Raw genomic sequence first — 24284 nt, 5'->3', positions numbered from 1 at the left:
ATCTCATAATATGGAGGTTACGTTTCTAGAATCACTTCCTACAGCACCCCCGAAGTCACATAGTCCACACAAGCCCACATCATGAACATGAAATAGCAACAAAATGCAGGTAATGGGTGTTATATGGGGTATTTCAGCAAAGTTGGAAACTTTGGATTTTGATGTGAAATTGGAGGGACCTCTAAGATCTCCTTGTCACATCTAAATGATATTTTTTTTTTTTTTTTGTTTTTATTAAAAACACTACGTCCCAACATTAACAACCATAATTAGTACATTTACCCATTCAGTAATTAGAAATTAATTAGAAACCATGTGAACGTGTCACCCTCTTCTCATAACCTTAGGCATTAAAATAGGTATTATATATTAAGGTTTCGTGTTAGCACTTGTGATCGGTTAATTAACTGTCGATCTTCTTGCTTAATCAAAAGGAATAAACATCATTTGATTAATCCAAAAATCAGGTCATAATCAAGAGTTGAGGTTTCAGTTGATAGTGTCTTTTGGTTTTTATGGGTCCCATCCCATCAACTCCATTTCTTAACAACTAGCGCTCCACTACTGAGGAAAAAACAAAAAATAATGTAAAATTTTGAAAAAGAATTATAAATAGGTTCCTAGACTTGCTTCTAAGTAGTGGTGGTGGTGGTGGTGACCGGACCTTTATCCCTTGAGGTTGGTTGATTGGTACGGTTGTGCGGTTTCTTTCATAGGGGCGGTTGAAATGATCATTCCACCCCCTGATCGAACACACTGTCTGGGTGGGGTTCACCCCCTTTTATTAGAGGCACTAGGAAACTGTACCGGGCAGGGGAACCGCAGGTGATAAAAATTCGGTGGTGACCTGTTCAAAATGACTAGGGACAAAAATTATGCTAGGTTGAGTGAAGTTTTTTAAGGAATTTTTGGATCTGTTGGATCGGCAAAAGTTTACCCGATCAGATCGATAATAGTTATTTTCAACGTAACTTTTGATTCGAGTGAAGTTACAGAAGCTTTGATACCAATATCTAACCAGTAGTCAATGTGCCATGACTCTTTGACAATTTGAATGACGAATCATGAGACCCCCAGGTTAGAAGTAAATTTGAACGTTTAAAAGGTGTACCAGGCCCCCGTAGTTTTGTGCGTGATTAGAGAGACTAGTTTCCAATTTTATTTTCTTAACTTTTGTTTCTTGTTTTACTTCATTTTCCTTCTTTGTTGTAATTCGACCTCCTTATATAAAATATCATTTGAATTAAATAAAGGCATCTTGAAAATTTTAACTAAATTTGTTCTATCTATTATTCTTCCCCGTTAAATTTAGGGGTTTTTTTAACCTTATGGCTTGATGAATTCATTAGCATTAGAACCAACATATAACCCCACACTTCTTACTGCATCACATGTCAACAAAATGAAATTTACCAAATGAGAGTAAATACTTAGAATTCGGATCCTCTCCTGTGAGCCCAACACCCAAGGAATGCCCAAGAAGACATCCAATGGCATTGGACTGCTGAGCACACCGCCGGGATGTGCACCGGGCCTCATGCAGGCACACATCCCCCGCAGGGTCTCCCTGGACGCTGGTGTCACAGGACGCAGGAGAGGAGCCCGATCCAAATACTTATTGGAGGGACATGCCAGAAAGAATCTGAATCTCTACTGACCAGTCAACCACTAGTTCGAGTTCAGCAAGGGTACCCCTTAAAAGTTAAAACAGTTAAAAACAACTTGGTCCATGAGACTAAATCCTACCTGTTAAGGGTATCCCTAAAATCCTCATATTTCTTTTCCCAAGTGTTAATTGACAGTTGCAGACAATGTTTCCTAGCTGTTTATTATTATGTGGACAAAGACTGTACACCAAATCATCAATACGCCTGCCGCTGCTATGGTCCATCATCATCTATCTATCTCCAAACTCCAAACTAACTCTTTTAATTAGTTGCCATCACATGGCATTTGTAGAAATCTATGAAAATTAAATGATTAAGAAGATACAGGACCAGTTTTGGACCCTTTTTTCCTTCTCACCTACGAAACAACAATAGCATCACTACCTCCTCACTCGTAAAAGGAGAAGAAGGAAAGTACTAAGGAAAAATAAAAATGACTTGTCTTGATCAGGTTTGATTCGTATGAGTCACTAGCGGAAATGTTTCTAAGATGTAACTCGAAACTATATAACCAAATTCTATTGTAATTGTTTTTAATTTTTTTACCAATCAAAACTAGATAGAACTGAAACAAGCCCTTTTCTTATATATTTGGTGCCTGGTCCGTTAAAGAACTATTAATTGAAAGAGTTACATGCAAATAATTAGCTCAAAATTTTAGAGTGAAAGAGAAAGAAACAAATCTGAGCCTATTGAAAAAAATATAAAAACTAAAAATCTGAGCCTACGAATATCAACAAATATAGGTAAAGAAATTTTTTACCAAAAGAAAAAAAAAGATGCAAATTTAATTTTAGGGAAAAAACTTCCAATCCAGATCGTCTACGGCATGCCTGCCCATAGCGGCCAGAGCAACGCGCAATGACCGCCTTACTCCTACCCGATGCTTTGCCTGAACGGGGGTAAGCAATCATTGCACCACATCTCATTAGTGCGCTGCTATGACCGCTACTGGAAGCAGGCCGTAGAGGATCAGGGTCCAAAAACTTCCCCGTGTTGCTAAAGTGTATTTTTAATCTCAAATAGTTTTTTTTTTAATTATTATTTTCTAACCTATTCTGAATATATGGGCCATATGGCCCCATGTGAATAATTCATTTTCATAAAAAACCATCGATGTGATGTGCATATTCCTGCCTACATCGATGGCTTGGGAAACCCTCTCTCATAATTTTACTTGAGGGGTCCAAGTTTCTCATTTCTAGCATAGACAATGGGAAACAATTGCCATTCAATGCAAAATTTTTGAGACGTTGGGAAACCCTCGCCTATCGGTAACCGCTGCTCATCATAGTAGTTACCTAATTGAATTAGGAAACACTTAACCACCTAGCAACACTAATCTACAACAAGTATCACCTTGCTCTTCTAAAACTATCAATTCTGCAAGTTGTGATCACCTTGGCCTTTCAAGTTTTTTTTTATTTTTTCTCCTAACATTTTTTTTTACTAAAGATCAATATATTAATAATAAAAAGATGCATAAGAGTAACTCCTAGGCATCCTTAGACAGATAAAATAAAATAAAATGGATACTAAAAATCCCGATCTTCGGCATAGCCATCAATAAAGAAACCAGACCTCACACACTAGAATTAAAACTCAAAGCGATATCTATGCCAAGATTAATCTTCCCCTCTAACATAATCTCTCTCTCTCTCTCTCTCTCTCTATGAAAAAAATATATAATTTTTTTTCCAAACAAAACTTCAACTTTCTCGATCAATCCCCTTGGAATAATGAGAAGCAAACATGAATTGTTACTATTATGTGTACCAATACCAAATCCATTGAGTTTTCCAACTTCCAATAGGCAGGCCTGCCTAGTTACTTACGTACCTCGAAGATACCAACTCTACTTAAAAGTCATTATAAATCTCACTTACCAATAAAAAAAATTACAAATCTCACATGAATTTTCTGCTTTTCCCTTCTTTTCTTTTTGTTTTTTTTTGAAGGTGAACGTAACCCGTACTGGAACGGCTTTCAGGTTCTTAAGCATTCCCCAACAAGATTACTACATACAAAATCCATTAAATATAGATGGCATGCAGAGATGAAGAAGATACACGAGGAGTTTAATTTGGGCTAATTTCAATGCATTTTGCAACAATTTATAGATGTTATTATATGTCTATCACACTTGGATTTTGAAGTTTTTTTTTTGTTTTTTTTTTGTTTTTTTGTTTTTTAAAATAATCTCTCAACAGACCAAGACCCATTTATTAGTGCACTACATAATAATATGCTTCTTTACCAAAGTTTTTGTTGCAACCAAATTTATAATAAACAATTGTTTGTCTTTACATTTATACATTTTAGTGTTCACAACTGGGGAACAAAATTGGGCATTTCTTTCATATGATTGTCACACACTGTGTTATTATGAATAACAATTCCTGACACAAATGTGAGTATACAAATCTATAGTCGTTTAAGAACAAGATTGTCAATAATAGTTTGCAATTAATTGGTTCCCTAACCTAAGGTTCTTACATTGCAATTAGGTATTATGAGTTTTAGTGTACTAACAGTTGCCGTTGATAGGGTACCCTAAGACCGATTTATTCATGTTTTAAAAATAAAAAAAGTATTGTTCTACAAGTTCATGTTCAAGTAAGGCCAACAAACCATGAAACCCTAAATTGGAAAAGAAGTTTATTTTCTATCAACCAAAACCGTGGAGGAGCTTGTGAATATATATAGAGTACAATCCAAAACAAAGAAAATGCTTATAAGATAGGAAACAATAGTGATCATGCCATTTAAGCATATATGGAGCCTTCAAATCTTTGTAGACACTTTCAGGTAAGCCCAATAGCCCGATTAACAAAACTTGAATATTAATGAGTGTCACTCTAGGCCCACATAGCCCATGTTGAGGGTTTCCCAATGTTCAAGGGGCTTCATATAGAAAGGCTCAACATGGGGGAGGGGACCCTTGACTGATTCATATAGTTTGGCAGAAATTCTAGTCGGCCTACAGTGAGAAGAGAAATGCATGTTTGTATAACAGAAACTAATAAGGGCCCCTCTCTCTCCCTTTGCAATGCTGTAAACAAACAAACAGTGAAGGTTCTTAATTAAAATAGAAGGTATACAAGGCTATCCGGGTTCTTGTCTTGAAACCTGCGTTTAGTGTTTTGTGTTCTCTCCCTCTCTCTCTCTCTCTCTCTCTCTCGTTTGTGGTGATCCTTGCCTGATATAAACCCACTCCTACATACTCAAGAACATCTCTCATTCATGTGTCGATTCCCAGGGCTTAAAATGGAGCTGCTACTCCTTACCACACTCTCTACTACCTTCTCTCTTCTGCTAACATCCTGCGCTTACTCTCACCAAACTGATCATCAGATGTTATCATCTGTTGAACAAGGTAATCTTTCTCTCTCTCTCTCTCTCTTTGATACGATTTCTTATCTTTCTCTGTCCAACATTAATTTTCTGTGGACAGTTCATGATCTGGGTATCTCCCTCACCAAACTGCCAAGGAAGCTGAGACCAGTTGAGGAACCATTCACTGTAAGAATTCATTCTATAATCTCTATACTGTACTTAGCTAGCATAATAACAACTACTGTCATGTTCTTCTCCAATTTCCTCATTTAGTTTTTCCATTTTTTTTCTTGATGAAATTTATGCAGCTTAAAAGATGCAAGACTGAGGACTCTAAACCAGAAGCTAACAAGAAAGAAGACTTATCAGGTAATTATTTTTATGAATTTTGTATTATCAGAAAATCATAACAAAGAAAGAAAGCAGAGAGAAACTTTAGACCATAAAGAATAGGTAGAGAGAATTACTGTATTAAGTTTGAATGTTACCTGAGACTACAATAATATTGATCTCAACCTTATATGATACACAGGTAAGATGATACAACACAGTCAGGTGATGGTGAATGGAAGAGAAGGGACAAGACAGAGATGGATCCAAAGGAAGGACATGTGGCAGTTTTTCACTATGGACTATAGCCATATAAGACGACGACAACCAATACATAACAAGGCCATGCCAACTAGACCCTGAAAAATGGAACCTTTGATTCTGGTAACCCACCAAATTAACTTCTTCTTCTTTCTTTTTTTTGGGTGGGGAAGTAAGTAGCAAGAAAGAGATGTATGTAGGGAAAAGGGATATCAGAAATTCTTATTGTAATTTAAGGAAATGAGGAGAGTGTCGTCTTCCATTCATGTGATGGCCGACATTAGAGAGCAAAACCCTAAAACGTTTTGTTGTAATCAAGGTTAACAATGGTCCTACCCAGGCGATTTTTAATTTTTTCCAAAGACTAACATGGATATTAGTCAAAAAAGAGTCTCTAAACCCCAACCTCTCTGTCTCCCTCTCTCTCACTCAAGTTACTAAGTTCAGATGGCATGCAACATGCAACATTACCTACTCGCGCGTTTTAAGTAAACAAAAGAAGGGACCGGGTCACCATCCTCGATGGACCTTATGTGCTTGCTCGGCACATTATCTCAGTCAAAATTTAGTGCTATAATCGAGACTGGTCCTCCTGCTGTGGTTGTTCATTTACTAAAAGACCCCTCATATGCTTTTCCATACCGAAAGATTGGAGCAACACCTCATAATTTGAGTTTGGATCAATCTGCACGTACAGGTGCACATACATGTGAGAGGCAACCACCTGTCTTATTCCGTCTTACTAGTTATCTCAGTGATCGGAGAGGAGGGGATACAGATACTTGGCTAAGCATTACCATTTAATTCACGCATAATACTATTCTAATACTTCTATCATATTCATCTTAAAGCGACGGAGGATAGCATACCTCCATTTGGTCCCATCATTCCTCCTTTAACCATCATTGTAAAATTCTGGCAACCACTATGTTTCTCCGGCGTTCTCTCCCATCTCCGATGTATCTGGTTTTTACCTGTCCAAGAATGTAAAATCAACCTAGAATGCATACCAAACACAGCTCTCTAAGTTTAAAAAATTCCCATATTATCAAGCACTATTAGCTTGTTAATTCCAAATAAAATAAAGATGATCTTCCTGCTAAATTTCTAAAGATGACCTTCCAGCTGGGCAAATTAGGGAAAGAAGCATCAATTTGAGGCATTTGTAGGGATGATGCAACCAAAGCAACTATTAGATAGGACCAGTGGCAAATTTCACATGCCACTCAACAATTTGGCTCACCACAAATTGGAAATATCCCCTCGTATTTTCAACTGTCATTCTAAAATTTGGTTTTTCAAAGAATTCCCAAAGCTTTTATTTTTGCCAAGTGGCAAAATCTGTTTGCTCTGAATCTCAATATACGAAGTGGAACAATGGAGCTTTTACCTGTCCAAAATATAAGTTCTCGGAAAACCATCATGTGGTGGTTATAGGTGTAAGATAAATTTGAAAAAAAAAAAAAAAAATCAAGAACAAAATTTCAGCAGTATTAATTCTCTTTCAAGACTACTTCAACTTTACACATGAATGGCTTCATTCCTTCCCACACTCACAAGATTTAATTTATTGGTACAGACCCGATCGATAGCCTACTGATGTATAGAAGAACAAAAAAAGAGGAAATTTTTTAAAGTTCCTTTACATCAGAAGTATCAACTATATTGGTACCTTCATGTTATAATATGAATGGAACTATTGGATGCATTAGTACCACGATCGAGAAGCTTAGATACCCTAACCATCTTTTAAATTTGATTATTGAGATTAAGACCAACAATGATACTTAAACCTGTGTTTAACAGATGGTCCATACACTAAAAACAATACAGCCAATACAGTCACGATGAGCTCTATGTTAAGATGGTTTAAACTTCCACTAGAATCTTGCACAGAATGCCAATTACAGGAAGGAAGAAACGACTGTTGTGTATTCAAGCTAACATGCAACAACACAGAAGGGAAACTATAACTATGGATTAACAGGGTAAAGGACTACATTCATTTCACGCATGGACTTAAATACCATATCAATTTAAACAGCCACACCGGAACTCCCTCTGGTCAAGCTAGAAATAAATTTCTGTGAGCCCAGTTAAACTACAGAGTGAAAGTAAAACCAAGAATATTTCATTGTCATTAGCACATCATTGATGAATAACTGGATGGTGAATGCAGTAGTAGCTGGCATTAATTTCAAGTAGTTAGCAGAATCGACTGACATACTTCAACGAGTTGCTGGCTTACAGGTTTGCCTCTAACATCTGTTTTCAGATAAAAAATAAAGCACTCTGAAAAGAGATCAATATTCCAAGAGCCAAATCTGCTGTACATTGATGGAGTCAAATTATTCATTAAAAGTTGAAGTGCAAACTAGTGCTTCGATGATATCAAAAACCCACAAATACATTAGTCCTACAAGACCTAAAAGAAGAGTAAAATTCAAAAACACATGTGAGCGTATCACAAACAAAAATCCTTTTTGTTTTCCCGTACTAGAATTTCACACCTCTAATAAAGTATCTAGCTGAAATCTATAAGATACCCATTGTCAGATTCGAGCAAAAATGCTTACTAAAGTTTCAAAATATTCCAATGTATGCAGTTGAAACCTCCCCGTATGGCAAACTCATATCCCAAGCGTACAAATCCTTACCAATTAGCAAGTTAAAATAATCATTTTGTTCTCCTGTTCAGCCAGCAGCAGCACTCAGCATATACTGCATATGCTCAAAGAAATGTTGAAATTGAACCTAACAATAAGAAACATTAGTTGCATTTGAAACATATCAAAACAAGTAAGCTGATCCACCTACAGATGAAAAACATTAGCAAAATTCCTAAATACATTTCACGGGCACCTTTTTCTTTCTACACAAAAAAGTCAGTAAAGGCAATGTCATCGATCTGTTCAATGGAGTGCTTGATCAAGCAGAAACTCCTCCTCCTTCCTTTAGATGCTGAATTGCAGTGTACATCTTTCTCCGAGGTCCAACGGTATATATACCCATCTCTTTGAGATCTTCAAAGGTGAGTAAAGGCAATGCCTCCTCGTCCACTTCATGCATCTGAAACAATCCAACATACTTCCCAAACCCCAGCTGCTCCAACCATGTCTTTACGCTGTTTACAACACTACCACCAACGCCCGTCTTATCATATTCAGCAACAGGTTGCGGGTTTACACAGGGAATCTCATCAGAATGCAATGTATCACCTTCTACACAAGCTTCCCTTGTCCAAAACTCATCCAAATCACTGCAGAGATGCAAAGCTGAAATTGGTTCAAAGCACTCATTCTCTCGGGCTTCTTTGTTTGCATCTGAAGTTTCACCACCCGAACAAAATGTATTTGATGGGGCTCCAACAAAATCATTGACAGTGTAAACATCACAAAATGTATTTGATGGGGCTCCAACAAAATCGTTGCCTCTGTGCCCTTTTCCATTTTCATTGTTAATTTCAGAAGTAACTTCGGAATTCCAGGCCCTAGTACTGGTGAAACCGCTGAACCCAAACCGTCCCCTTCGCTTCAAGAGCCGGCCTTTCCTTGTCACTATTCCAAAATTCAGCCCAGGTGGTTTATAAGCATTAGCTGCTTCACCCAAAACTACCAACTCAGAAGAAACTTTAAAAGAATTAGGGTTTCTATTCTCTCTGTTGTGCAACCCATTAGCCAAAGACTTAGGAGAAACCCAAGCCCCAGGATCAGAAACCATGAATCCGGATGACATTTCCCCAGAGAACACACAACTTGGATAAAGAGCTGTTTCTTCAGACTCATGTTTCCATAACTCCTCTTCCGAATTCAACTCAGCTTTATGAGACGAAGCAGCCGAAACGTCTCCTATCTCTCCTAATCTAACATTTGGGCGCCTCTGCCTCTTTGAACTCGTTCTAAGAACCAACATATCCAAAACCCTAAGGAGTAAGGACGGAAGAAAGCAAATAGAAATACCAATCTCAGAAACAGAGAAATGAATCACAAAACCCAGAACCAGCAACCCTAAATGCACTCAAACATCCGAAGTACACGAAGTGACAGCTCTCAGACCGAAAACAAAGAGTACCCACATCACATAAGTTATATTCATTCTATATAGAACAACAACAAATATAGATACCAAACCAAGTCACTGACGTTTCCAAATTCCAAATTCCAAAGATAACTTTTTAAATTTAGAAGAGGGAGGGAGGGAGGAAACAGAGGAGGGGAAATTTGAATTTTTAACATTTTTAAAAAGTGAAAGCTCAAGAAGAGGAGCCGCACCTTATGTTACAGTTCGCCTTCCATGACTACAGAATCTTCTAAAGTAATGGAAAAGCTATGAGGTCTGAGGATTGAGGAAAGCTTCACCAATGAAAGGGGCTTACTTATATGAGGCTCATACTGTTTTATCGCTTTCTTTCTTTAACATGGAAGGAGTGAAAACAAGAAAGGGAGAAAAAAGAGTGCAAAAGAAACTACTGGAACAAGAAAGGATAGAGAGAGAGAGAGTCAAAGGACCACTTCTCTCACCCTTTCAAGAGTAAATGAAGCAGTCTCCGTGACTCTGTCCCTTGCGCACGAGTGTTGCTTCTGCACTATTAAGCGCGAAGGGTTTCAATCGGTTCTTATCGGTTTTTTTCGGGGATCATGTTCAGTTCGATTCAGGACAGACTATTGGTTAGTACGGTATCCGATCACCCGTAACAGGCAATTTGTACCGGTTTTACACCTTACCAATCCCGATACCATGTCGATACCTTTTCGGTGAGATAGGACGGACAAGGGGAAAATTGGTCAAAAAATTCTATTTTTAAAGGAGAATCAGGGGCAAATTTATTTGATATGGTTGATCCTTGCGATACCGATCCAACGTTGTATCGGTTTTCAAATTGACCGATACCGTGCACTAAAATCATGGGATAGACTTGGAAAACCAAGTTTTCTGACTTTATTCGTCTTTAAGAAAAATCTGGTGACTTTGCATTGTCAAATTCAATCAAGACAAGTCATGTTTTTTTTTTTTTTTTTTTTTTAAAGTAATAAATATGTATAAATTAATAAAGAAATAAAGAAAATTTTGGGAAAACTATAAATTTTTTTTTAAGGAATCACGTTATCCTATAGTCATTTCAATATTGAAATTAATTGCTTGTCTGATCTATAAGAAACGAAAGCTTGAAATCGTAGCGAAAGGTAGCCTAGTATTAGTGTTGCGCCCTATAAATGCATTTTGAGTTTATACCACTGAACAAGAAAAGAGAGACGAGGAGTTAAGGGCTTCTTAATGTTTTAGAATACGAATTTATTATTTTACTCAACTCAGTTTTTAAGTGAATCGACTTTATGGTTTTTTAAAAAATGACTAAACTCGCTAAATCTATTACAATTCAGGTAAAAATACTGAATCTTATTTGATTCAAATGATTTATGACCGAGTCTCAGCATTTTTACCATGACCTAGTCTATATTACTCTTGACCAAGTTTTCCAAAATTTTGACTCAACTTGGCAACTCAACCTAGTCAAATCCTTGTTTTCCAACTATGGTTCGGGATACAGTATAACACAAATTGGGAAAAAAGAACGATGCCTAACTGCATACACCCTGCGCAAAACAAAGACCCTAAAATGACTACGTGCATTTCTTACAAAATGAAAAATTCTCCTAGTCGTGTGTCTCCTTATTGGCACCACATTGGTGCAGGGGTCATGCAACCGAACAATGTTCTTCTTCCCATATAAATTAAAATCGAATAATTTTTATTATTTTCAAATTAAAATCAGTTCTATTTTATTTTCATTTGAATTGGTATACAATCTCAGTAAGTTGGTTCAAATTGAGCTTAGCGTGTTTGGTTTTGTTCGATTTCATTCAGGTTCATATATGGTCTCGGAAATTTGGTTCAAATTCGAATTAACTTATTCAATTTTATCAAATCACTTTCGATTCTTATTTGGTTCAAATTCGATCCAAGTGGGATAACCTGCTGAAAACTTGAAACAAATAAAGTTGGAAAGCAAATTTACGGCCTTGTGAAAATACAACTTAACAATGTCAACTCTGGTACCTTTCAACCTTTCTTACGTATAAGGTCCAATAAGTCACTTACATAATTATCAACCTTGCAAAGACATTAGTAAGAACTCTAAATATCAAATCATGTTTTAGCTTTTTAGGGTTGAGCATGATTTAAGTTCAATTCGAGGTTACCTCACCCCAGCCAGACCTGATCGTGTCTTTGTACAAATACTGTCTAAGGACCTCCAGGGCCACTCACATGGAATCCACTTCTCTTGTGGATCCCACAGAGGATTCCATGTGAGTGGCTCTGGAGGGCCTCGGACAATACTTGTACAAGAACACGATCCGGGTTCCCCCAGCCTACGGGGTTACCTCAACCCAGCTTTCCCAACCCACCCCCTACTTTTCTACAACCCCACCCATCCCCCTTCTGTTGACTGTTAAAGAACACATGGAATCTATTTTCAAAAATTAAACTACTAAATCAAAAAAAAGTTGCACTAGGTGCATGAGTTTAATCCCACATTGGGTGTGTTGTGTATATATCCGTCATTCCACTGTCCTAAAGGTCCGGTTAACTTTTTGGGATTGGTGTGTGGTTTGTGTGATTACACTTTCATCAAAAAAAAATAATGAATTTCTTATTTGTGAAATTTTTTCAATCGATGCAACCAAAACAATTTGAATTTTTTGACCAAAAATCTATTCGTTGACTTATTTCAAGAAATCTATGAAATTTTGAAATCAAAATCAAACCGACGAGAACCAACCAAGTTCCTGAGTTCAACTAAGTCTGACGAAACAAAATTTCCAATATACGTATGACCAGGCCAGAAGGTCCCAGACCCCATCATATAACAAATCAGAATTTACACCTTTGGCATAGTTTAAGTTCAGCTAGAAATAACAAATATATACAACTTACATTTAAAAAATATATATATTTCTAGCAGATCTTCTACAATGGTTTTCTCTATGACCGTCAAAAGACAACAATATGGGGAGCAAATGAAAGCTTCAGAGGGGTACTTCGGTAGAAATGGTTGTATAGGTTCCTTGCTACACGGTTAGAGACAATTTGAGAATATCAAACATTTCACCTTGGACACTGGTGATCAACCCATCTTCACATGAATGCCACAGGTTCTTTGGGTGTGAATGTAGACCCTTACCTATCTTAGGAAGAAAAAATCTTGTGATTCATCCAGGGGATAGCATGACAACTTGGATTTTTTTATGTCGCATCTATTCTGAGACATGCTTGTCCAAGAATGCTTTGGCCAGATTGCTGAAGCTTACACTTACTGCTTCAGCTGCAGCATACCTTTTTATGACTTCAACTACTTCTGGCTTCAAAATCTCTTCCTTATTAGATGCGTTGCAGAGATAATACAAAGCCCCAAGAGCATAATTCACCTGTCAAATGCCCTTGATTGAAAGAACATTCTCGAAAGCATATACCAATAAATCCAACTTCTTTTTTCCAGAGTGTAAGATGAAGGTCAAGGATGTCTGTATAACTATAATTTCGAAGGATGGTATACATACTATTTTGAACCAGGGTTTGCTCAGACAGAATAACTATGCCTAACAATCCCAAGGACAACTGCAGTCACATTATCCAAGAATTCTCTACCTGTCAGTTGGTATATTCATTCAAAATAAATGGGAAAATCATATTTTTTTTTTTTTTTTTGCACATTTGCTAATTCTCAACTCCCAATCACCCAAAGTCAACCTCAGCACCTTATCACTTAAAAGTTAAAACTGTTTCCTTAACCTGACCATCTAATATAATTTTATCAACAGTTCCATGGAAGCTAACTGCTCCTTGGGAAGGTTAGTGAATCAATGATAACTTCTAGAAGGGAAAACTGAAACACAGAAACAGTTCCATGCAAGCTAACTGCTCCTTGGGAAGGTTAGTGAATCAATGATAACCTCTAGAATGATAACCTCTAGAAGGGAAAACTGAAACACAGAAACATAAATCAACAGTTGACATTGTATAGGTAATTCAAACTCAGGATTGGGGTTAGTCTGTCTCTCACACTTTCTTGCTCTCCCTAAAACTTGAAAGTCCAAAGTTGAAATCAATCAACCTGACCCTGACCCTGACCCTGACCTTGACCCAAACCCCTTGCCAAACAAATAAAATAATGATAAAACACATGGATTATGATTTAAGAGTAAGATTGACATACAGTGTTTCTGACAGGGCTAGATAAACATTGTATGATAAGAGGAATCCCACCACACTGAGTGATAATTGCAGCATTCGCTGGATCTGTAAGATAAATGATATGTTCTTTCACTCTTCAAAAGTGCATCAGAAAACTTTGGGTAGAAACATGCATGTTTACAGTTAGACAGGTTTAAAAGATGAATTCAGACCAATATGCTCACCAGCGCATGAATTGCAGATCCCACCAGCCCCAAATTCCACAAGTTTCTCATTTGGCTCCGTGATGCAATCTAGGAACAGTTCCAAAATATTTAGCTGTTTAAGCCACAGAAATACAAGTATTTTTGTAGTAGTGTTAGAGAAAGAAAGAGATGTAGTTCATAATGAATATTCAAATTAATTCGCCATTAGTACCAAAAAACTTGTACCTGTCGCATAAAAGTATAGTTGTAAGGATCATAGGCAAAGTTCACCAAATGAGCAACTATTTTCTCCTTCAATTCTGTGAAACAAGGCAGCCATTAGTGAGAAGCAAAGATCAAGGTAGTGTGACCCAACAACCAGGAAAAACCCATCTGACCAATTCCTTTCCTCTAAAGTATATGTTAGTTAATTCTAAGCTCTCTTCTTTCTTGGCCAGGGGGAGGTGGTGGGGATGCCAAAGCCTGTTATGCTTAACCAGCAAGCACAATTTATGGCTTTGCAGACTTGTATGTACATTTAAACTAATAATACCTGAATACATTCTTATGTAAATGCCATTCATGTAAGCCCACAGAATAATAAAAATGTGTAAGACGCCTCTGCTTCCTATTGGTTGCACCCATTGGGGCATCTGGCTCATGAGCTTAACAAATTTTAAAAGAGCAATTACAATATGTCTGCGACATTGTGAAGCTGGATCCTATTCAAGTCCACTTAAACTTGGATACCAATACCTAAAAACCAAATAAAAGTCCTGACCACTTAAGCCAAAGCTTAGACATAATTAACAATGAGTATAGGCCCATAATACAACTAAAAAAAATATAAAAATGATGACAAAGGAAAAAGTTCCAACCAGAATCAGAACACACTCCTAATAAATCCAAAAATGGAAAAATCCAATAAAATAAAATTAACATTCTGGATGCCTGAACTAGTTCTTCTCTCCCCCACAGACTTTGACCCTTTAATACTACCTGTCAGCCCAAGCTACTGGACCTCCTAGGTCAGACCAGAGTTGCAGGGAAGCTATTGGTTCTCACTTCTCATTTAATCTGAGTAATCACTTTTCGAATGTTCCCCAGTTCTTGCTTCTTGCTTTTGCATCCATTATTGGCTTTCTTTTTCACTTCTCACTCTTGTAGCTAAGGGGGACGCCTGCTTCACAATCAATATACAAACACCAGATTAGGCCCTGGACTCAAGACTCTATTGCCCTTTTCTGGATCTTTTGTAATTCTTAGCCACCGTACAGTACTAGCAGGCCCTATAAGCAAATTTTTATTATTTTGAGTGTGGCCTATACACCTAGGATAGGAGGAGGAGCAATATGGCAATGCCACAGAGCTTTTGAACAGAATCATTGGGCTCCAAAAACATAGAGAAGAGGGGATGCAAGCATAGTGTTTTTTTTTTGGTGAGAGAGAGTGAGTTGAGGATGCTCTTTGAAGCCTCATTTTAAATTGATATGCGCATAAACCTCATATTAAACTGATATTAGCAATGGGGACAATAAGATTATATTTCAGATCTATTGTGATGCAGATCCAGGGTCCCAAAAACCCGACTTGGATTGCTTATGAGCTCGCTTAAACAATTAAAATCCAAGTACAAGGGGCGATGGCAATTTTGTAAATTATAGAGATTAGTCAGGCCTTAAAATAAGGTAACAAGATGATGGATAAACCAGAAACTAACTGAAAGGAAAAGAGGGCAATCCGGGAATTTTAACACATAGACGGGTTAACATAGAAGGGAACATAAAAGGCAAGGGATTTATTGTAAATATCAAAACCTTTCCTCAATAGAAATTTAGTAGACTTATGTCTGCTTCAACCTCACGATTTTTGAAGGAAACAAAACCAACGGTAGAAGAAACTGGTTCAAAGAAGAAATCTTCTCCACTATAGACCGAATCAAATTGGAAATTTAGGGAGGGTGATCGCAACTGTTGATCCTCTAGATATCCAAGTACCAGCAGCCTCAACAAGTTGGGGAAACTAAGGAACTGTTCCGCAACCACCACTGGTGGTAGAGCAGAAACCAGATTCCAACTCTGTGTTGGATCTCACAGTGAGGACATTGATTGGGATTCAAATTGGTTAGTTAAAATCGATTCCTAGGTAAAAATCAGTTTCACCAACATTCAAATCCAAAAGGGTCAGATTCAAAAGAGTTTCAATTCAGTTTTGAGTATCAGATTCAAAAGAGTTTCTATTCAGCTTCACCAGCATTCAAATCCAAAAGAGTTTCAATAACACCATCAGTCAGTTTCTCTTGGATACAAAATGTTTTGGACACAAGAACCAAAAGAGGAGAAAAAAGCAGTAAAGAAAATACAATAATGCAGGCTGAAGAGAACCTACAGTCTTTAACACATCAACCATGGACAATAGTTTCAGAAAAAAATCATGCACAAGAGTTACTACATTGCAATGATGTCATGTATCCATTGCTCATCCTCTGATTTAGTCTTTAGGTTTGCAGTGTGCAAAGATAGACCACATCCAGATATGGTTAAATGACTATAAACTAGTTGTCACGTACCTTCATCTGTTGTATTCTGAAATTGACCAACCAATTCCTACAGCAAAAGAGAAACAACGCGAAGCAACAACATATAGAGAGTCAGTGAAGGTAAAAATCCAAAGGACTAACACCGTTTAAATGGGTTACATGCATAGTTGTCACACGGTCTAGGCGACACTAGTTGTCAAGGCGCCAGGCGGTCACCTAGGCGATACCTTGACAACTATGGTTACATTTCTGGAAACTTTCAGATTACCAATAATGGAAATGGGTAAACTTGATTACAGACAACGTGAAAAAGATACATTAAAATCAACTAAGTCAAGGTAACCATTATTCAAGTTATTTCAAGACCCATTCCACGCTTTCCACAACAAGCATAGATGAAGTTTGGATTCCTATTGCAGAGAAAGAATTAAGCATTATGGTTCTATATGCCCAAGTCTGGGCATATGTTGGCTGGTCATCCTTGTTCCTGCGGACATACTTCTGCTCGAACCTCTGATCCACATCAATTCCCCCTTTCCAACCTTTGTTATATTTATCACAACTGCCATTTTCTATCTACTTTTGGCTAACATACATTTGGGTGGCCCATAGTGAACCCAACAGGGTATTTTGACCCTGGGATCGCATCACTATCACACCACCTAAAGCCTCCTTGGAAGTATTATTTTCTGGTCCGGATTTTGTCAACAGACTTAGGAGACCCTAGTTCTGAAATCACAGACTCATTTGAACTTGGTTGAGGGAGTTATGCGTTTAGTCTCTGATAAGGTTTTACTTTTAACGCTTGATTTATGTTCCTATCATGGGTTGAAGATGAAACTGTTCATCAAAATTTCAAATATGCCCTTTCCCACTAAAAGTGGTCATATTTAGTCCCCTCTTTTACTATAAGTCTATAACCATAAGTACCCTCCACTTAAGCAACTATTCTCAGTTTAGTCTCGAGTCTGTTTTCTTCTTCCAAAAAGGACCCTAAACTGTTCACCATAGTTACAGGATTGCCATTGATTCCTTATATTTGAATTCTTAATTCTTTAGTGGGCCCGTAGCGATCCAATTTAAGGGTTTCAGAATCTGGGTTCGCATCAAACTGTTGCCAAAAAGTTTTACTATGTACATCATTTTGGAATTCGCCAGAATACTTGTTCTGGAGGACCAAATTAACATACTCACAAGCCTTACTCTATCAAGTTTCTAGGATAATATTCCACAATATATTGAAACACAAAAAAAAAGGGGACCGCATGGGGGTAGTGCGTGACATCAGATTAATATTAAGTAAAGGCATAAGCAAGGATTAATGCAAATAATATAGAGATGTTCCTGCATTGGCAGTGTTGGTTGTGGAACTACCAGAGATGATAAAAGTAGGTAATTCAGTGTTTCTGCTGTAATATGAGTATAAGGGTAGAATTGTCCTAGGGGCAATACTGTACTTGTACCTATTATATTCTATTATAAACAAATCCTAGGCCTCTGTCAATTGACAAACCATTTTTCCCCAAATCACAACATGGCATCAGAATAAAGATCCATCTTGGGATCCAAACCCTAATACCAAACCTGCACAACTCCTAGCATCAGCCTTTCCCCCCCCCCCCCCTCCTTGCCTCCTCTTCCTCTCGGATTCTCTTTCTCTCACCCTCTCTTCCCTTGTTGCTCTTCTTGATATTCCAATATTTTAGGCTAAGGATAAGGCTGATGATACTGCTACTGTTGAAAAGGATATTGTGGTTGGGAAGGAGGATCTTCCTGTTCAGGGGAAGACTAGACCTCTACAGGTGTATGTCAGTATACCTAGGAAGCAAGTAGATAGTACCACCACTGTGCCACGCCAACCGTCAACCTCTGACCCAGGTTTTATTCCACTTTCTGGTAATCTCTTTTCTGCAAGTGATAGTAATTCTTCTCTTGACTTACCTATTGCTGTTCTAAAAGGAATCAGGTCTTGCACTCAACATCCTATCTCTAGCGTTGTTTCATATAGATCTCTTTCGCCTTCCTACCATAGTACAAGATCTCGGCGAGCTCTATCTTGAAAATATCTAGGTTTCGTGAAGTCTCGAGATGAGACGGTAGGCGATATAGGATTTGTGCAAGATCTCGGTCGAGATCTTAGTATCTAGCCGAGATCTTGTGGAATATCTCAGTCTTGGTTCGACTCTGTACAAACCAAGCTATAAAAAAACACCCTATCGGCGGGATTTCGACCTCAACTACAAATCTCGCCTCTCTCGCTCTGCTGCGAAGGAAAAACACTTGGAGGTGAGGGTTTTGGTGCTTTTTTTTTTTTTTTGGCAAATATCACCTCAACTGAAGATTAAAGCTTCAACATCAAGAGAGGGACTTGCATTGCATCTCAAGAACAGTTTTAGGTAAAAAAAAAAATACTTCTCAAAAAACTCTTTTTTTTCATAGAAATCGATCAATACTTATTTGTTGGCTATGCAGAGCTCACCTACACCATAGACCACCAACCTAGGGTCTGAAGTCAAAGTACCATTTTTTTATTTGAATTTGTAAAAACTAATGTTTCCATTGTGTTTAGAAGGCCTAAAATAGGGTGAATGTCAAGTTTTAGGACCTATCTTAAGTTCTTAACCATATGGCCACTGAAACCCACCACCGAGTCAAATACGAGAAAAAATACACCAACTCGTCAAGATTTCGATAGATCTCGGTTTCGTGGCCTGGCGAAACTATGGGCGAAATTGAGTCCTAAAACTGTACTTCTTACTATGCTTTTGTCTCTTCCATGTCTTCTGTTTCCCTTCCTTAGAACTTTGGCAGGAGGCACTGGCAGATTCTCGTTGGAAACATGTTATGCTTGAAGAGATGAGGGCACTTGGGAAGGATGACACTTGGGAGCTGGTTTCTCTTCCTCCAACAAAGAAACTTGTGGGGTACGACTAGGTATTTACAGTTAAACAGAAAATGGATGGAACAGTGGACAGATACAAAGCCAGGCTAGTTGCCAAAGGCTTTACCCAAAACTTATGGGGTAGATTATCAAGAGACTTTTGCTCCGGTTGCAAAGATGAATACTATCAGAGTCAACGTCTCCTGTGCAGTCAACTTTGGATGGGAACTGCAACAATTAGATGTGAAGAAAGCATTCCTCCATGGTAAGCTTAAGGAGGAAGTCTATATGGAGATTCCTCCTATTTTTTTCTTCCAAGGAAACACAAAGAAAGGTTTGCAAATTGAAGCATGCATTGTATGGACTGAAGCAGTCTCCCAGGACTTGGTTTGGTCGCTTCCACAAGGCTATAATTTCAGTTGGATACAGGCAGAGCAATGCTGATCCTACTCGGTTCATCAAAAAATCAGGTGATCACATTACTATTCTTATAGTCTATGTTGATGATATTGTTGTCACTGGGAGTGATCCTACTGAAATATCTCATCTGAAGGCCTATTTAGGAAAGGAATTTAAGACTAAAGATTTGGGAAAACTTCGCTATTTCCTTGGTATTGAGGTTGTTCTCTCCACTTGCGATATCTTCTTGTCTTAAAGGAAGTATACCCTTGATCTTTTATCAGAGACCGGGATGTTAGGCTGCAAACCTATAGAGACACCTCTTAAGGCTAATGCTCATCTCAAGAGTAAGGATAGTGAGCCAGTTGATAAAGGCCGATATCAGAGATTGGTGGGGCGATTGATCTATCTTTTACATACTCGGCTAGATATTGCTTATGTTGTAAGCTTGGTCAACTAATATATGCATGATCCCTATTCTACACATTTAGAAGCTGTGTTACGGATCCGTCGTTATCTAAAGTCGGCTCCAGGGAAAGGTGTGTTTTTTTCTTCTCATGGTCACATTTGTGTAGAAGCATTTTCTGATGCTAATTGAGCTGGTTCTCATGATGACCGGCGGTCCACATCTGGTTATTGTACCTTTGTTGGTGGTAACCTTGTTATTTGACGTAGCAAGAAGCAAGTTGTGGTTACTGGATCTAGTGCTGAAGCAAAGTTTCGCGCGATGGCCCATGGTATTTGTGAGTTGTAGTGGCTTCAGAGTCTTTTCCAAGATCTTGGTGTTGCAGTTCACCTCCCTAAGATGCTATATTATGATAGTAAACCAGCCGTTAGTATAGCTCATAACCCTGTTCAGCATGATCGGATGAAGTATGTAGAGATTGATCGTCATTTCATCAAAGAAAAGTTAGAGCATGGTGTTATTTGTGTTCCTTTTGTTAAGTCTGGTGAGCAGTTAGCAGATGTTTTTACTAAGGGTCTTAGTAGTAGAGTTTTTCATCCAATTATATCCACGTTGGGCATGTTTGATATCTATGCACCAACTTGAGAGGGAGTGTTGTAATATGGTTACAAGGGTAGAATTGTTCTAGGGGCAGTACTGTAGTTGTACCTATTCTATTCTATTATAAATAAAGCCTAGGCCTCTATCAATTGACAAGCCATCATTCCCCAAATCACAACAGTTTCATTCCTTCTTTGGCCTTATTATCAACCATAGTTGTCATGGCGTCGCCATGGCGTCCTGGCGCTGGGAGAGGTGGCATATCGAGCTACGCCATGGTGGATGTAAATATATCGTTCGATATGTCTTCCATGGCGTCGCCATGGACGCCATACCACGATATGTTAGCATATCGGTTGATATTTGTACATATAAAAGTTAGATTTAAATTTTTTTTTAAACCATTTAATAGCTTAGATGCTTTTTTATTAATGTCTATTGGAGGTGTAACTTAAAAGTACACACCTGCAATACACATTATCAATTTATCATAAAGTTTAAAAACAATAAACATATTACCCTAATAATTGGGGGGAAATAGAAATTGCAAAAGGCTAAACAGTTCGAGACTTCGAGGTTGAGAGGAGAGAGTCGAGACGGAGGAAGTGAGGAAGAGTTCGTGAGACGAGATTCCGGCAAGCTTCCTGCAACTCTCGGCAGCAGTTCTTCACTCCTTCGAAGTTGCGAACATCTCCGGCAACCTCCAGGACTCCATTCCGGTAAGTTTTTATTATTTTGTAATTTGTATTTTTGTTTAATTTGGTTCTTCTTCCTCCTCCCAGTCCTCTGCAACTCGATTTTTGAGTTCAGTTCATCTCCTCCCAGTAGTCCTCTTCTTCTTCTTCAGTTCTTCTCCTCCCAGCAGTCCTCTTCTTCTTCTAATCTTAACTTCTTCTTCTTCAGTTCTTCTCCTCCCAGCCTCCGGTAATGATTAGTGATTACAGCCAGTAGTAGTAGTATCATTTTTTTTTTCCTTCTTGTCTTACACAGCCACACATACGCAGTTACACACAGAGACAGGGAGAGAGTTGAGAGACAGAAGGAGGGGGGATTTATTTCAGTTAGTACTTAGTAGTCCTCTCGGTTTTTTTTTTTTTTTTTTCTCTTTTCTTCTTCGCAACTGCTTGTACAGTGGGAGATAGTCGAGAGACAGAGGGGGACCTCTCAGTTTTTTTTTTTTTCTCTTTTTTTTTTCTTCTTCGCAACCTCTTTGTTTAGTCTCTGTGAACAGGGACTCGGGAGATAGTCGAGACTCGAGAGACAGAGGAGAGCCTCTCGGTTTTTTTTTTTCTTCTTTGCAATCGCTGTACAGGAGACAGTCGAGAGACAGAGGGGGGAGGGATTTATTCCATTCTACCATAGTACTGCTATTTTTTTTTTTTTTCTTCTTCTTGCCTTGCGATTGCGAGGCTTGCTTTCAATTATTTGATAGGTTAATCTATATTTTCAATTTTTCATACTTTCATATGCACTAATGGATATTGGTTACACTTTCATGAATTAAACCATAGTGGCATAGTATATTAGTAGTAGTGTAGTACACTTTCATGTTGATTTTTTTATGTTATAGGACATATATTATAGCATACTAAATGACATTAAAAATAGAGAAAATAAAAAATTAAACATGGTCGACATGCTCGCCATGGCAACGCCATGGCGGGCGACATGTCGATATATCGACGTGACACCCTTCCACCGACTTGGATCGCCGTGACGCCGTGACAACTATGGTATCAACAATCTGGCTCAATTTTACACAATTCTAGTTCAGTTGAAACTGTGTCAACAGTTGCTTATCAGATTCTGTTAGGAAATCCTTTTCTCTGAGTGACAACATTCAAAATAGAATGTTATTTCTGGTTCAAGATCCAAGATCCATCCATGCTAGAATTTCATACAGTTAAAGGAACATAATAAGGTTGCACATGCATTTGCTAAAGAAGCTTCCAACAATCATCTTGGTGCAGACTTTGATGGAATGTGTTAAGGTTATAGATGCATTAGCTAAAGAGCTTCTAACCATCAACTTGGATTCATTTTAATGATCCCTCTTCACCCAATTCCACTCAAAGGTGGCTGTTCTTCAATATTGTTTAGGACATTGAAATGTTTAAAGGTTTGAGAAAGAGCGAATTTTAAATCTTTGTACAGAGAGTCTGACCTTCACCCTTCATTTTTCTTTTATCCTCCTTCTTGCATTTGCCATTGTCCATTTTAATTTCTCATCTCTTTTCCCATCCCTCCTTTCCCCATCCATTCATTCCCCCCCCCTTTTTTTTTTCTTTAGACCTCAGTTTTCCCGACTTGTTCTGTTTGGCAAGGTTCTAAGACTCGGGTCTCGATGGCATCTCGGCCAAGCCAGAAACCGAGTCGAGCCGAGATCTCGCCGAGTTGCTGCATTTTTTATTTTTTATTTTTGACTCGGACCCCCAACTCGGTGGGTTTTACACATATTTTGGGTCTGAAACTTGGTATCTAGCCTATTTCAGGCCATTTAAACACAATGGCATGCCCAGATTTTCCAAAAAACAAGTCCAAATATGAGTTTTACTTTGGAATCCTACAAATAGGTGATGATTCTTGGACTGTTGGAGTTGAATCTTCACTCTAGCACTTGAATCTCACTTCAAACAATGCAATCCACCCAAGATTTGAAAGAAAGAGGAAGAAATTTGAGGGAGAGAGCTGTTTGAGTGTTTTCCCCTTTGTTTAGACTTTAGAGAGCTATGGACAGAACTATTGACATTTCCGAGTTCTGTCCATTGCCCTCTTTTAATAAAAATGGGCACATGGGTCAAATGGGCAATTAAAATGGGTAAAAAACCATGTTCTAACCCGATACCAAGATCTCGGCGAGATATTGAACTTTTAAAACTAAAAAAAAAAACTGGAAAAAATGTGTACTGAGACAATACCGAGATCTCGCCGAGAAAGTGTAATTTTAGAATGCGTATGGCATCTCGTCTCGGGATCTCACGAAACTGAGAAACTCGGCGAGATCTCGCGAGTTCTCGAACCATGCTGTTTGGATCCATGTAGCCAACCCCATTAAGTTGGGATAAGATTGAGTTTGTTGTTGTAGTTGTTGTTGTTGTACAGAGAGTCTGAGGTCAGGCCAAGCCTTCCCTACCCCCAGCTTGGAAAGCATCTAGGTTGTAATTGTTCATCTTTTTTTTTAATATTAGCAGTAGAATTTCCCAGGCATACACCTAGGCATTAAAACCATTCCAAGCTTTAAAAGAGAAGAAATCCCAGTTCATGAAGATTACCTGAAGATATTGCAACCTTGGAGTGCCATATCTTCCTGTACGCTCTACTTGTCTTCGATCATTTGTAAACATGATTGATCCTGCAGTTAAAATAAATGAATTCTTGATTGAATCACACAAATCTGCCAAAATAAACTTCTAAATGCCACAGAAAGGAAAAATATTGCAGTGTCTTTCGGCCCTTCAAGAGCTACTCAATGGGATCTAAATCCCTT

The 24284-nt window shown here is 38.1% G+C and overlaps 3 protein-coding genes across 3 annotated transcripts; 1 reads left to right on the top strand and 2 right to left on the bottom strand.

Moving 5' to 3' along the window:
* Nucleotides 1-4934: 4934 nt before the first annotated feature.
* On the top strand, nucleotides 4935-5696 carry LOC122651066. The gene is made up of 3 exons (XM_043844400.1): nucleotides 4935-5189; nucleotides 5312-5372; nucleotides 5536-5696. The coding sequence occupies exons 1-3, from the start codon at nucleotides 4935-4937 to the stop codon at nucleotides 5694-5696; spliced, it is 477 nt and encodes a 158-aa protein (XP_043700335.1).
* Nucleotides 5697-8522: 2826 nt separating this feature from the next.
* On the bottom strand, nucleotides 8523-9506 carry LOC122651065. Its single transcript, XM_043844399.1, has one exon. The coding sequence runs from the start codon at nucleotides 9504-9506 to the stop codon at nucleotides 8523-8525; it is 984 nt and encodes a 327-aa protein (XP_043700334.1).
* Nucleotides 9507-12756: 3250 nt separating this feature from the next.
* LOC122649847 (armadillo repeat-containing protein 7) lies at nucleotides 12757-24197 on the bottom strand. Its single transcript, XM_043843098.1, has 6 exons — nucleotides 24070-24197; nucleotides 16542-16578; nucleotides 14219-14292; nucleotides 14012-14105; nucleotides 13810-13892; nucleotides 12757-13021 (listed from the first exon to the last, which is right to left on the bottom strand). The coding sequence occupies exons 1-6, from the start codon at nucleotides 24139-24141 to the stop codon at nucleotides 12851-12853; spliced, it is 531 nt and encodes a 176-aa protein (XP_043699033.1). The 5' UTR covers nucleotides 24142-24197; the 3' UTR covers nucleotides 12757-12850.
* Nucleotides 24198-24284: the final 87 nt, after the last annotated feature.

Source organism: Telopea speciosissima, chromosome 2 (assembly GCF_018873765.1).
Source record: "Telopea speciosissima isolate NSW1024214 ecotype Mountain lineage chromosome 2, Tspe_v1, whole genome shotgun sequence".
Classification (NCBI taxonomy): domain Eukaryota; kingdom Viridiplantae; phylum Streptophyta; class Magnoliopsida; order Proteales; family Proteaceae; genus Telopea; species Telopea speciosissima.
Note: the sequence above shows the minus strand (reverse complement) of the source record. Positions and strands in the feature narration are given on the sequence as shown.

What these genes read in the sequence shown, in the direction of transcription:
- LOC122651066 (XM_043844400.1), top strand. Translation starts at nt 4,935, where the DNA reads ATGGAGCTGCTACTCCTTACCACACTCTCTACTACCTTCTCTCTTCTG. An exon ending in CAGTTGAGGAACCATTCACT is followed by an intron (nt 5,190 to 5,311) that starts GTAAGAATTCAT and finishes AAATTTATGCAG; the next exon opens with CTTAAAAGATGCAAGACTGA. An exon ending in CAAGAAAGAAGACTTATCAG is followed by an intron (nt 5,373 to 5,535) that starts GTAATTATTTTT and finishes TATGATACACAG; the next exon opens with GTAAGATGATACAACACAGT.
- LOC122651065 (XM_043844399.1), bottom strand. Translation starts at nt 9,506, where the DNA reads ATGTTGGTTCTTAGAACGAGTTCAAAGAGGCAGAGGCGCCCAAATGTT.
- LOC122649847 (XM_043843098.1), bottom strand. Translation starts at nt 24,141, where the DNA reads ATGTTTACAAATGATCGAAGACAAGTAGAGCGTACAGGAAGATATGGC. An exon ending in ACTATACTTTTATGCGACAG is followed by an intron (nt 14,106 to 14,218) that starts GTACAAGTTTTT and finishes TGGCTTAAACAG; the next exon opens with CTAAATATTTTGGAACTGTT. An exon ending in GATCTGCAATTCATGCGCTG is followed by an intron (nt 13,893 to 14,011) that starts GTGAGCATATTG and finishes TTTATCTTACAG; the next exon opens with ATCCAGCGAATGCTGCAATT.